Source organism: Ochotona princeps, chromosome 2 (genome assembly GCF_030435755.1).
Source record: "Ochotona princeps isolate mOchPri1 chromosome 2, mOchPri1.hap1, whole genome shotgun sequence".
In the NCBI taxonomy this organism is placed as follows: domain Eukaryota; kingdom Metazoa; phylum Chordata; class Mammalia; order Lagomorpha; family Ochotonidae; genus Ochotona; species Ochotona princeps.
In genome coordinates this window covers 35,878,356-35,890,499 of record NC_080833.1, presented here as the reverse complement: position 1 = coordinate 35,890,499, position 12,144 = coordinate 35,878,356, and the positions used below count along the sequence as shown (strand labels likewise).

General features: G+C 42.2%; 1 protein-coding gene across 1 annotated transcript in view; it reads left to right on the top strand.

The window, feature by feature from the left end:
* GPBP1L1 (GC-rich promoter binding protein 1 like 1) overlaps nucleotides 1-12,144 on the top strand; it is a 53,860-nt gene that overhangs the window by 38,930 nt on the left and 2,786 nt on the right. The window contains exons 7-10 of the mRNA XM_058680527.1: nucleotides 931-1,124; nucleotides 8,750-8,890; nucleotides 9,307-9,447; nucleotides 11,280-11,401. Coding sequence (XP_058536510.1) covers nucleotides 931-1,124; nucleotides 8,750-8,890; nucleotides 9,307-9,447; nucleotides 11,280-11,401 — 598 coding nt within the window. The remainder of the gene's footprint in view (nucleotides 1-930; nucleotides 1,125-8,749; nucleotides 8,891-9,306; nucleotides 9,448-11,279; nucleotides 11,402-12,144) is intronic.

Genomic DNA, 12,144 nt, shown 5'->3' with positions numbered 1-12,144 from the left:
GGCATTTTAATTAATACTGCTAATTCACTTAGAATAATTTTATGTGTTAATGATCACTCCCAAATATATTAAGCATATATGTAATAATATTCCCTAAGCTTTCCTCTGTATTACTAATACTTTACAGCAGTGTCTTTTGATAAGTTAGCATATCCTAATAATATGTCATTTTGTTCCATTAGGTTCTGATTTTTTTTCTTTCTTTAAATTTTTTGACAATTGTAAGTGATGACTTGTATCGGGGCAAGGGGGAAACATTAACGCAGACATGTTTATGTGCGTGATGAGAATAAACAGACTTATATAAAATTAACAGATAGGAATCTATTCAAACCAAACCTGGTCTTCAGCAGTAAAAATGAATATCACGTGTGTTTCGTACTCAGCATCTTATTCAGAAGGCTTTAACATATCTCAGTGTTGATTTTAAATTCAGCGTTACATGGTTAAAAGTAATTGCTATGTCTTCTCATCTTTGTTAATCATATAGCTTTCGTTATTGTGCCGTGATAGCCTCCCTCCATTTCCCTTTTGACAAGGAACTGCTGCCATGGGGTATAGACTTACTTGTTCCATGTGGGACTGGTCACTCTGTGCTATAGATACCTTGTACCTCTGAAGGCCTGCTGCCATCTTTGGTTTTTTTGTTTTTGTGGGGGTTTTTTTGTTTGTTTTTGTTGTTGTTGTTGTTGTTGTGATTTATAGATTTAATAGTCATTGCTTCTCAGCCTTTTGGCTAAGATAAGTGCAGATTTAATAGACAGATATTTCATATGCTGCCCTTTTTTTTTCAATGTCAGTTTTGAGTGTATTTAAGCACATACCAGACATTTTTGTCCCTCTCTCTGAACTTTTAACTTGTAGATTGTGCACCACATTACTCAACAGATTTGATATATTCTTTTGTATCTCCACTGTTGTATTTCACAGAAAACCCACCTAGTGCCAAGCAATCTTCTAAGATGTTAGTCATCAAAAAAGTTTCCAAAGAGGATCCTGCTGCTGCTTTCTCTGCTGCATTCACCTCTGCAGGATCTCACCATGCAAATGGGAACAAAGCATCAACCATGGTTCCAAGTGTCTATAAGAACTTGGTTCCTAAGCCTGCGCCACCTCCTTCAAAGGTATGATTTGAAATCCTCATGAGAACCCTGTTAAACAGAGACTTGGAAAACATTTGTGGTTTTTTGTTGTTTTGTTTTGTTTTGTTTTTTTCCTGTCCAGTCATTCCCATGTTCTTTCAGTACCTGTTGATTATATAGAATTGAACTCTGCTGCACTCTGTTGCTACTAGCTGGATTGTTAGCCTGCCTCTCTATTCATTAACTTCACCTCATAAACCTGTTCTTCCTGTTTTACTATTTCCTTTAATAGCATCAGCATTAGTCCAACTGCCCAGCTGAACACTTTGGCTGCTTTTTTAATTCTTACTACTCATTCCCTTCAGCTGAGCAGTTAGTGTCCCTGTCAGTTACTGCTTCACTGCTGTCCTTAATCGGGTTTCCATCTGACATTCACTGTTGTAGTGTACCCTTCTATTTTCTCATCTCTGAGTACCCATTTTTCACAGAAATACCGGAAAGATCTTCCTAAAGTATTTGATCATACCCTTTCCTAAATTTTCAGTGGCTCAAAACTACTTATGGCCGGAGTTGATAAATTATTTCTGTAGAGGGCCAGATAATATCTTAGTCTTTCCTGGTTACAAAAGGGTTTTGTTTTAGTGGGTTTTGTTTTTGTTTGTTTGTTTGTTTGTTTGTTTTGCGTATTACATATATTCTTTACGCTTTTTAAAAAATTAATTTGGTAGCACAACAGAGATTTTGCATCTAGTGATCCAGTCCCCAAATGATTGCAATAGCTAGGACCCATGCCAGGAGCTAGGAACTCCAGCCTGTTTTTCCACATGACCAGGGTACTTATGTCCCTGCCATTTTCTTCTACCTTCTTGGTGTATTACCACGTAGCTGGAACAGGAAGAGAGTGACACGGACTTGGGCTAGCTTAGTAATAGACTTGAGCTATAGCTTAATTTACTATACAACAGTGACTCCAGGAGCCGCTTAAAAACTGCTTCAAGGGGCCATCATTACATATGGGTGCCTTTTTGAGTTCTGGCTGCTCTACTTCCCATCCAGCTACCTGCTTATAACCTGGGAAAGCAGCAGAGGATGGCCCAGGTACTTGGGACTCTGCACCCACGTAGGAGACCCGGAAGAAGCTCCTGGCTCCTGGCTTTGGATCAGCACAGTTCTGACTGTAGTGGCCATTTCTGGAGTGAACCAGCAGACGAAACATCTTTCTGTATTTCCTCTCTGTAAATCTGCCTTTCCAATAAAAATAAGATATTACCTTTATTATTTTTTAAAGCCTCCAAACCACTTAAAATGACTGCATACCATTAAGCGTATGTGGTTTATGTCTTTGCTTCTCTGTTTCTAGTCTAGCTTCCTGTTAATGCACCCCCTGTGAGGCATCAGGTGATGGTTGGAGTGGTTGGGTACCTGCCACCCATATGGAAGACTGGTTGAATTCCAGACGCATGGCTTAGGCCTTGCCGAGTTGTGGCTCTTATTAAACCTTGAGTTTACATTTGGCCCATGGGCTATATTTATTTTATTTGAAAGCAAGAGCTACAGAGGGAGAGGCAGAGAGAGAGAGATTCTATTCACTGATTCACTCCCCAAATGGTCCAACAGCCAGTAATGAACCTGAAAAGAGCCAGAAGCTTCTTCCAGCTGTCTCACATGGGTACTTGGGCCATTTTCCACTGCTTTCCCAGGCACATCAACGGGGCGCTAGACTGAAAGTTGAGCATTTGGGAATCGTGTGGGATGCTAGTATTGCAAGCATCACCTTTACGCTATACACCAGTGCTAGCCCCTATCTCAGCTATTTAACATGACATCTGTAATTCTTAGCTGAAGTCTAGTTCATTTTTTGCATCCTGTGGTTTTTCTCCTGAAAATTGTTCTTCAGATTCATTCATCCTTTTTGTGAACCCTCTTCTGTCGCATCCAATCTTTCAAAGATTTTTCTGCCACTTTTCCTTTTTTTTTTTTTTAATTTTTTTTTAAATATTTACTTCTTTTTACTGGAAAATAAGATATACAGAGAGAAGGAGAGACAGAAAGATCTTCTATCTGCTGATTCACTCCCCAAGTTGCTACAATGGGTGGAGCAGAGCCAGTCTGAGGCCAGGAGCCAAGAGCATCTTCTGGGTCTCCCACGTTGGCTGCTGGGTCCCAAGGCTTTGTGCCATCATCTACTGCTTTCCCAGGCCACAAGCAGGAAGCTGGATGGAAAGTGGAGCAGCCAGGACATGAACCAGCTCCCATTGGATCCTGGTGCATGCAAGGCGAGGACTTTAGCCACTAGGCTACCATGCCACTAGGTTACACTGGGCTGCTTCCAATCTCTTAGCACAATAGCCACACTGCATTTTTGCATCTAAGTCTTCACTTGATTGTAAGCTTTTCAAGGGCAGACTGCAAATTTCTTTTCTTATATTTATATAATCTAGTACTTTTATGTCAGCATGTCATGGTATTTTCACAAATTCCAGGTATTGTAAAGAAACAATTAGAATGTACTTTTTAGGGCCAGGATCATGGTGCAGCCCGTTAAACTGCCTCTTGTGACACTGACATCCAATATCAAAGTGCAATTTCAAATCACAGCTGCTCTGCTTCCTGTCCAGCTTCTTACTAATGTGCTGTGGAAGGCAGTGGAAGATGGCTTGAGTGCTTCGATACTGGTGATTCCTGTGGGATACTGCAGTGGACTTCCAGGCTTGTGGCTTCACTTAGCCCAACCCTAGCCATTTAGGTAGTGACCAACAGGTGCAGGGTCTGTATGCATGTGTCTGTCCCCTTTCTGCCTTTCAAATGAATATGTCATTTTTTTAAAAATTATTGTTTAGGGCTCGGCGTGATAGAATAATGGTTAAAGTCCTCACCTGTTCTGAACACACTGGGATCCCATATGGTCATCGGTTCTAATCCCAGCAGCCCTGTTTCCCATTCAGCTCCCTGCTTGTGGCCTGGGAAAACAGTCGAGGACGACCCAAAAGCTTGGGACCCTGTACCCACGTGGGAGACCCGATGGAGGCTCCTGGCTTGGGATCGGCGCAGCTGCAGCCATTATGTCTGCTTGGGGAGTGAACCAGTGGTCGGAAAATTTTCCTCTCTGTCTCTCCTCCTCTCTATGTATCTGCCTTTCCAATAAATCTTTTTTTAAAAAGTAAATTATTGTTTAACATTAGGAGAAAAACCAGTGTTAATCCACATTCCATTGTTTGCGAGCTTTGTATTTGGTGCTTGTACGTGAATACAAAGAAGATTATGACTCTCTGTGAACTAACAGTTTAGTTGGAATAATGGATATGTAGAAGATATATCTGGTGTGTAATGTCAAATAGTATCAAATCATAATCAGATGATGAAGAAATTTGAGTACACTTAAGTTTGCTTTATTTTATATAGTTGCACACTATGCTTATCAGGAAAAGCTTTATCAAAAAAATTATGATTTGAACTGATTTTGGAGGCTGGTTTTTTTTTGTTTAAGATTTGTTTTTATTGAAAAGGCAGGCTTACAAAAAGAAGGAGATACAGTAAAATTTCTTCAATCCTCTGGTTCACTCTCCAAGTGGCTGTAGTTCCTGGACTTGAGGCTTTCCAAAACCAGGAGCCTGGAACCTGGTTCTTCTGGGTCTCCCATGTGGCCGCACAGTCCCAGGACATAGCAGGGAGGTGAATGGGAAGTCGAGCAGCTGAGACATGTACCAATGCCTAGATAGAATCCTGGGTTGTGGCCTGGGAGGGCAGTGAAGGATGGCCCAAAGCCTTGGGACCTTGCACCTACATGGATAGACCCAGAAGAAGCTCCTGGCTCCTGGCTCGGATCAGCTCAGCTCTTGCCATTGCGACCACTTCAAGAGTGAAGCACTTGACAGAAGATCTTTCTCTCTGTTTGTCCTTCTCTCTGAAAATCTGCCTTTCCAAGAAAAATAAATAAATCTTTTTTTTTTTAAATGAGTGAGATTCGAGTTTTGCAGGTATGTTGAATATGATTACTAACATACTCTAGTTACTCAGAAGTTTAAAAACAGTAGGAATTTTTTTAAACAGCAAGTAAAGGCAAGTGGAGCATTCTTGGCAGGAGGAACTTTACACCAGAAAGTAGGTGGAATACATAAGTGTTTCATTGTAGCTGACATATATGAAGTATTGGGAAAGTCAGACTGCTTGGTAGCTTTTGTAAAAGCTCTGGGAGAAGGTAAAGTGTAGGAAGAGAGATTTACACACGTCTACACATAGATTTTGTAATGTAAGTTGGCATATTATAGCATAAATGGCACTGAAGCTAAGACACTGTAGAATGGCTCCATCCACTGTAAAACCTGTTTCATACCACCACATCCCACACTGAAATACCTTCAGGTAAGTCCCAACTCTGACCCAGATAAGGCTTCCTGTTAATGCATGCCCAGTCAGGCAGTAGGTAATGTTCCCTGCCACCTGCATGGGACGGGTAGAGTGAATTATCTAACCCTCCCCACACAGTTATTGCAACAATGTGAGATTTGAACCAGTGGATTACAATATGTATTCATTCTCCCTTCCTCTGTACATTTCAGACAAAGAAGGGAAAATGAGCCAATTCAAGTAGAAAAGTTATAGTCAATCTCTTGATTCCTCAAACAAGTCAGGTTTTTAAGAACTGGCCTTTGAATGTGATATGAATATGAGACTTTTTTTTGATGACTTAAAAAGCTATTGTGCAAACATGAGTGGATCTAAGTATTAAAGGAAACTAAGTAGTAAGCCATAATAAGCCATTTAAAAATAGCTGTTACTGACTTTAAAAGATTGACAGTAAGAAGAACCATGGTAGGGTCAGCTCAACAAGCTAATCCTCTATCTTCTAGTGCTGTTGTGCCGTATGGACACTGGTTCAAGGCTTGGCTACTTCCCTTCCCATCCAGGTTTCTGTTTGTGGTCTGGGATAAGAATAGAAGATGGCTGAAAGGCTTTGGAAACTCTGCCTGCGTGGGAGACCCAAAGGAGGCTCCTGACTTTTGGCTCCTGTCTCCTAGCTATGGCTTGGCTCTTGGGGAGTGAATCGGCGAGTAGAAGAACTTTCTGTCTGTCTCTCCTTCTCTCTGTATATCTGCATTTCCAATAAAAATAAAATAAATCTTTTTGTTTGCTTTTTAAGATTTATTGATTTTTATTACAAAGTCAGATATATAGAGAGAGGAGAAGAGACAGAAAGGAAGATTTTCGTCCGATGATTCACTCCCCAACTGGCTACAACAGCCAGGGCTGCATTGATCCGAAGCCAGGAGCTCCTCCAGGTCTCCCACGCAGGTGCAGGGCCTCAAAGCTTTGGGCCGTCCTTGACTGCTTTCCCAGGCCACAAGCAGGGAGCTGGATGGGAAGTGGGGCCGCCAGGATTAGAACCGGTGCCCATATGGGATCCTGGCGTGTTCAAGGTCAGGACTGAGGACTTTCACCCGCTAGAGCACTGCGTTGGGTCCATATCTTTTTTTTTTTTTTTTTTTTTTTTAGAAAAAGAAAAACTATCCAACATGCAGGTCAGTTCACTTTAGTGGAGTTTTGCATACGTAACCAATATAATGAGGCATAATGATTTTCTCACTGGGCAGCCCATTGTGACCCCTGTGGCGGAAGCACAGGTTGGAGGTGACAGTGTTAACAAGACAGAGTGCCTAGTGATAATCTACTGCAAGGAGGCCATGTGACTGCAAAAACAAAAACTTCATTAGATTGGGTCATTATATTTCTAACTTGCTTGTAATATTCTTTTTGGAGGTATTATAAGATGGTAAAACTCAGTGTCATAGAGTTAGCAGAGTAATTATGAACAACTTTATCACTCCCTTTCATAAAAATATCTTAATCGGGTCCGGCGCCATGGCCTAGCGGCTAAAGTCCTCACCTTGAACGCCCCAGGATCCCATATGGGCGCCGGTTCTAATCCCGGCAGCTCCACTTCCCATCCAGCTCCCTGCTTGTGGCCTGGGAAGGCAGTCGAGGATGGCCCAATGCATTGGGACCCTGCACCCATGTGGGAGACCTGGAAGAGGTTCCTGGTTCCCGGCATCGGATCGGCGCGCACTGGCCGTTGCGGCTCACTTGGGGAGTGAAACATCGGATGGAAGATCTTCCTCTCTGTCTCTCCTCCTCTCTGTACATCTGACTTTGTAATAAAATAAATAAATCTTAAAAAATATCTTAATCATACCTAATGGATTCAAGAATTGAACCTTGGGGGCTGGTGTTTTGACATAGCAGGTAAATACACTGCCATTCCATATGGGTGCTGATTGATGTCCCAGCTGTTCATTTGCAATCCAGCTCTCTGCTGCTGGCCTCAGAAAAGCAGTAGAACATGCCACAAGTGCTTAGGTCTCCGCATGCACGTCCTGTCTCCTGATCTGGCCTCGCCTACCCCTAACTGTTCTAGTCATCTGGGTAATGAACCAGCCAACAGAAGATTTCTCCATTTATCCCTCTTTGTTACTCTAAAATAAGTGCGTGTGTGTTTTAACTTGTTTTCTTGATTTATGAAAGACAAAGATCTTTCATCTGCTTTAGTCCTGAAAAACACACAGCACATGGAGCCATGTCAGGTCAAAGCTAAGAACTGGGAACCTCAATCCAGGTCTTTTGTGTAGGCAGCAAGGACCAAGATTGTTAAGCCAGTGCCTGCTGCCTCCCTGGGTGCACATCAGCAGGAAGCTGTAACAAGAAGCAAGACTCAAATCCAGGCATACTTAGAGTGAGATTTAATTCTTAGAGCAGGTGGTTGCAGTGAAGACACTGATTGGAATGCCTGTGTTTCCAGATCAGAGTGCCTGGTTAGTGACCAGCTACCTTGCTGCCTGTCCACTGTGCTCAGATCCTTCCTTTGTCCTGGGGAATTTCTTGGTTTCGATTGTTTCATTCTGGGGCGGGGATGCGACTTTACTGTTTTCAGCACACCTGTCTTAACATCCCTCATCTTTCTTGATCTCTCTAGATGCTGTTGTTGATTCAGAAAAAACATGGTCTTTTAGCTAGGGTTATTAGCAGAGTGACAGATTATGCCGCTACTCAAGAAAACTGAATACAAGAAGGCTGTTGGAACTAAACCAGCCGTTGTCCAACTATTTGCAATTCCCACTGAGGAGTGGAACGTATTGTCTTGCAAGTTCCTAGAATACAGCATTTTCTGATATGCTATATTTTTTATTATTTTTATTGAAAAAGCAGATTTACAAAGAGAAGGCAAGGCAGAGAGAAAGATCTAACTTCTGCTGTCTCACTCCCCAAATGGCCACAACAGCTGGAACTGAGCCAATCCAGAGTCAGGAGTCTCCTCCAGGTCTCCCACATGGTTCAGGGGTCCAAGGCTTTGGGCCATCCTCCATTGTTCTCTAAGGCCACAAGCAGGGAGCTGTGTGGGAAGTGGAGCAGCATGGGCACCAAATGGCGCCCATATAGGATCCTGGTGATTGTGAGAGGAGGATTAATTGATTGAGTCCTAGTGTCAGGCCAAGAGCTGTCTTCTTGACTGTTGTCCATCTGCCTTTTTTACTTTAAGTAATTGACCTCAGAAATAGATTGCATACCCCCATAACAAGATAACCTCTGGGAACCTACGGTTTCCATGTAACATTTCACTTGTTGATTTTGTTTGTGTGCTTGTTTTGATCCGTTTTTTGCTTCTTCCTGTGTAGCCCAATGCATGGAAATCTAACAGAATGGAACACAAGTCGGGCTCCCTTTCCTCTAACCGGGAGTCTGCTTTCACCAGTCCTGTCTCTGTTACTAAGCCAGTGGTACTGGCTGGTGCTGCACTTCTGAACTCTCCCAAAGAGGTAAGTGAAGATAAAACTGGACAACCTTTTCTAAAGTTACTATTTCCTGTTAGACTAATGCATGCAGTATGACAGGCATAACTGTAATAGCCCTTCTTCCAGCTGTTCATAACTGAGTGCTTCCCATTAACACCAGAAGAGGACAGTGGCTGTTGTGGAGATAGATGCTTTTTGGTAGAGTAAGGTTGGCCTATGTTACAGTGATATTTTACTGGTGTTTGTAGAACGATCCGAGGGATACTGTATAAGCCAACCTGTTTTAACTGTAACAATTCTGCAAAGCTGGTGTCTGCTTAAACAAAAGGATTGAGTGATAGGCAGCCAGATTTTGGAAATTGGTGCCATTTAGAAGTGACCTGGAGAACCTCAGTTTTGCTCTTTACTGTCTGGTTCAACCTGTTTGTGTATTTGCCCAGAGTCCCTCCAGCACCACTCCTCCAATTGAGATCAGCTCCTCTCGTCTGACCAAGTTGACCCGCCGAACCACTGACAGGAAGAGTGAGTTCCTGAAGACTCTAAAGGATGACCGGAATGGAGACTGTGACAAACCTGAGGGTGTAAGAGCATTGTTTTTCTGGGGCAGCATAGGTATTTTCCTTTGCAACTTGTGTGCTTTTTGTTCTTGCTAAGTGAGAAAGATGAAGCTAAATTTTAAAATACGTAGAAACACTGTCTATAGGAGAAAGGGCCTTTGAAGCGAGTTTAATCCCTCTGTTTACCAATAATTTTGGATTAGGGTATTTTCACTTACTTGGAAATCAAAGTGAGTGATCTTCCCCAAATGCCCCAGAGCCAGGGCAAAGACATGAGAATTCATCCAAGTCTCTGACATGGGTAGCAGAAACCAAATGACATGGGCCTTCTCTGTTGCCTCCCAGGAGCATTAGCTGGAAGCTGGATTAGAGCAGAGTTGCAGATGCTTCATTCCAAAAACTCCTACATGGAATGCAGGCATCCTGAGTGTTGACTAAACTATCCCAAGTGTTGGCTTAAATCGTCGTGCTACAATGCCACCTCCTAGTTTGCTTTATGTTTTTTGTCTCTTCTTATAGATGGTTCAGTGGATGGTTTTATTTTTTCCAAGATTTATTTTTATTGGGAAGGCAGATTTACAGAGCAGGAGAGACAGATAGCTCTTTCGTCCACTGGTTCACTCCCCACGTGAATGGCCAGAGCTTAGCCAGTTTGAACCCAGGAGCCAGGAGCTTTCTCCAAGACCGAGCAGATGCAGGGTCCCAAGGCTTTAGGCCATCCTCTACTGCTTTTCCAGACCACAAGAGTGCTGAATGAAAAGCGGGGCTGCTGGGATACGAACCAGCGGCCACATGAGATCGCAGCGCATGCAAGGCCATCATGCTGGGCCCTCAAGTTTATTTCAGTGATTCCTACTGAAGGGAACTTTGATGGTTTCCACATTTTGGCCATCATGAAGAAAACAGTTTTGAACATTCATGTGCAGGATTTTTGGTGGGCATGAGTTATGAGGTCCTTTGAGTAAAAATCAAGGAGCACAAATTGTTGGGTCCATATGGCAGAGTATGTGGTTCATTTTGTATGAGATTGACAGACTGTTGTCTAAGATGGCCATTTCATTTTACATTCCCACCAGCAATGAATGAAAATTCCTGTTGCTCCATATGTCAATATTTGATGTTGTCAGTGTTCTGGATTTTGGTCCTTATGATAGGTGTATAGTGGTATCATTGTTTTGATGATTTTTGCTGGAGGATATATGAGGAAGAAATTACTTTCATGCTTATTTGGTGATATGTTTATTAAGGTATGTTGCACATTTTTAAATTGCTTATTTTCTTAGTTTAAGACTTAATATATCTTGGATAATAGTCTTTCATCAGATTATGTCTTATGTACAAAGACATTCAAGACCGTTTGTTTTCCCCTTTGTTACCTTTGAAGTTTTATGGTTTTTGCCTTTTAAATTTATGTCTGACAGTTTTGATTTATTGTTTTTTGTAGAGTGGAAGGTCTGTTTAGATGGATATTTTTTGCATATTCCACGTCGTTTGTTGAAACACCCATCTTTTCTGCCTTTTACTGTTTGCCACCTTGTCAAGGTCAGACCATGTCAGGCTGTTTCTGGACTCTTCAGTGAAATATTTGTTTTTTTGTTAATTCCACAGTATTAATCACTTTACTTTTATGGCAAGTCTTATATTCTCTGTCCTGGGTCTTTTGCCTCTCCATATAAACTTTAAAATCATTTGGTTGACAAAACAGATCCTCAATTTTTAAGTGAGGCTGTCTTCTGGAAAGTAGTTTCTTTCTTAAGTCCTGACTTCTGAATCATCTTGGAGGTTGCTTACCCACAAGATCATTGCCTTTGCCACAAAGGATCATTAAATCAGGTATGTTCTTTTACTTACTGCAGTCGGAGGACAACAGCACACCTGAACCAAAGGAAAATGGAGAAGGCTGTCATCAGAATGGTCTTTCTCTCCCTGTGGTAGAAGAAGGGGAAGTCCTCTCACACTCTCTGGAAGCAGAGCACAGGTAAGAATGAGATCACAGGGGATTCTGTGTGCGCTGTTGAACATATTTAACAAAACGTCTTAGAACAGTCTGGCATGCAGAGAGAAGTCCCATAAGCACCACAACCTATTCTCCCCAGGATTGGCCTGTTAAGCCTGCTGGTCATCCCTTCACAGGCTTAGATTTTTCCCACAATCTCCTGTCCCAGGCTTACCTTTTTTTCCCATCTTTTTAAAATATTTCAAACGTAGAACTTTCATCCACTGGTTCACTCCCCAGATGCCTGTAAATAGCCAGGATTGGCCTCTTGTCTCCCTTCTGGATGTCAGAGGGGCCCCAAGTACTTGAGCCATCTTTCCACTACCTTCCTTGGTGCATTATCAGGAAGCTGGATTAGAAGCAGAGTAGCCAGGACACAAATCAACACTCCAATATGGAATGCCAGTGTTCAAGTGCCAGTTTAGTATGCCACACCACAATGCTTGCCCTTTTCATGTAGCTTAATTTCTGGCTCAGTTTATGCCTTCTGCCAAGAGATGGTAAGAAAAAGGAATCTGGGACTCTGTGCTGGCCCCTGTGCCCTCCTAGTATAACTCCTAATATAAGTGAATTCTTAATGTGAGATTGTTTTAAACAAAACTTAGGAAACATGAAAGCCACCCCATACATTTTATCTTGGTTAATGAAGACTTTGAGTAAAGAGTGTCCAGATGTGTGGGCAATGAGTGGAGCCTGGCAAATATAGTTGTGCCTTCCTTGAAGCA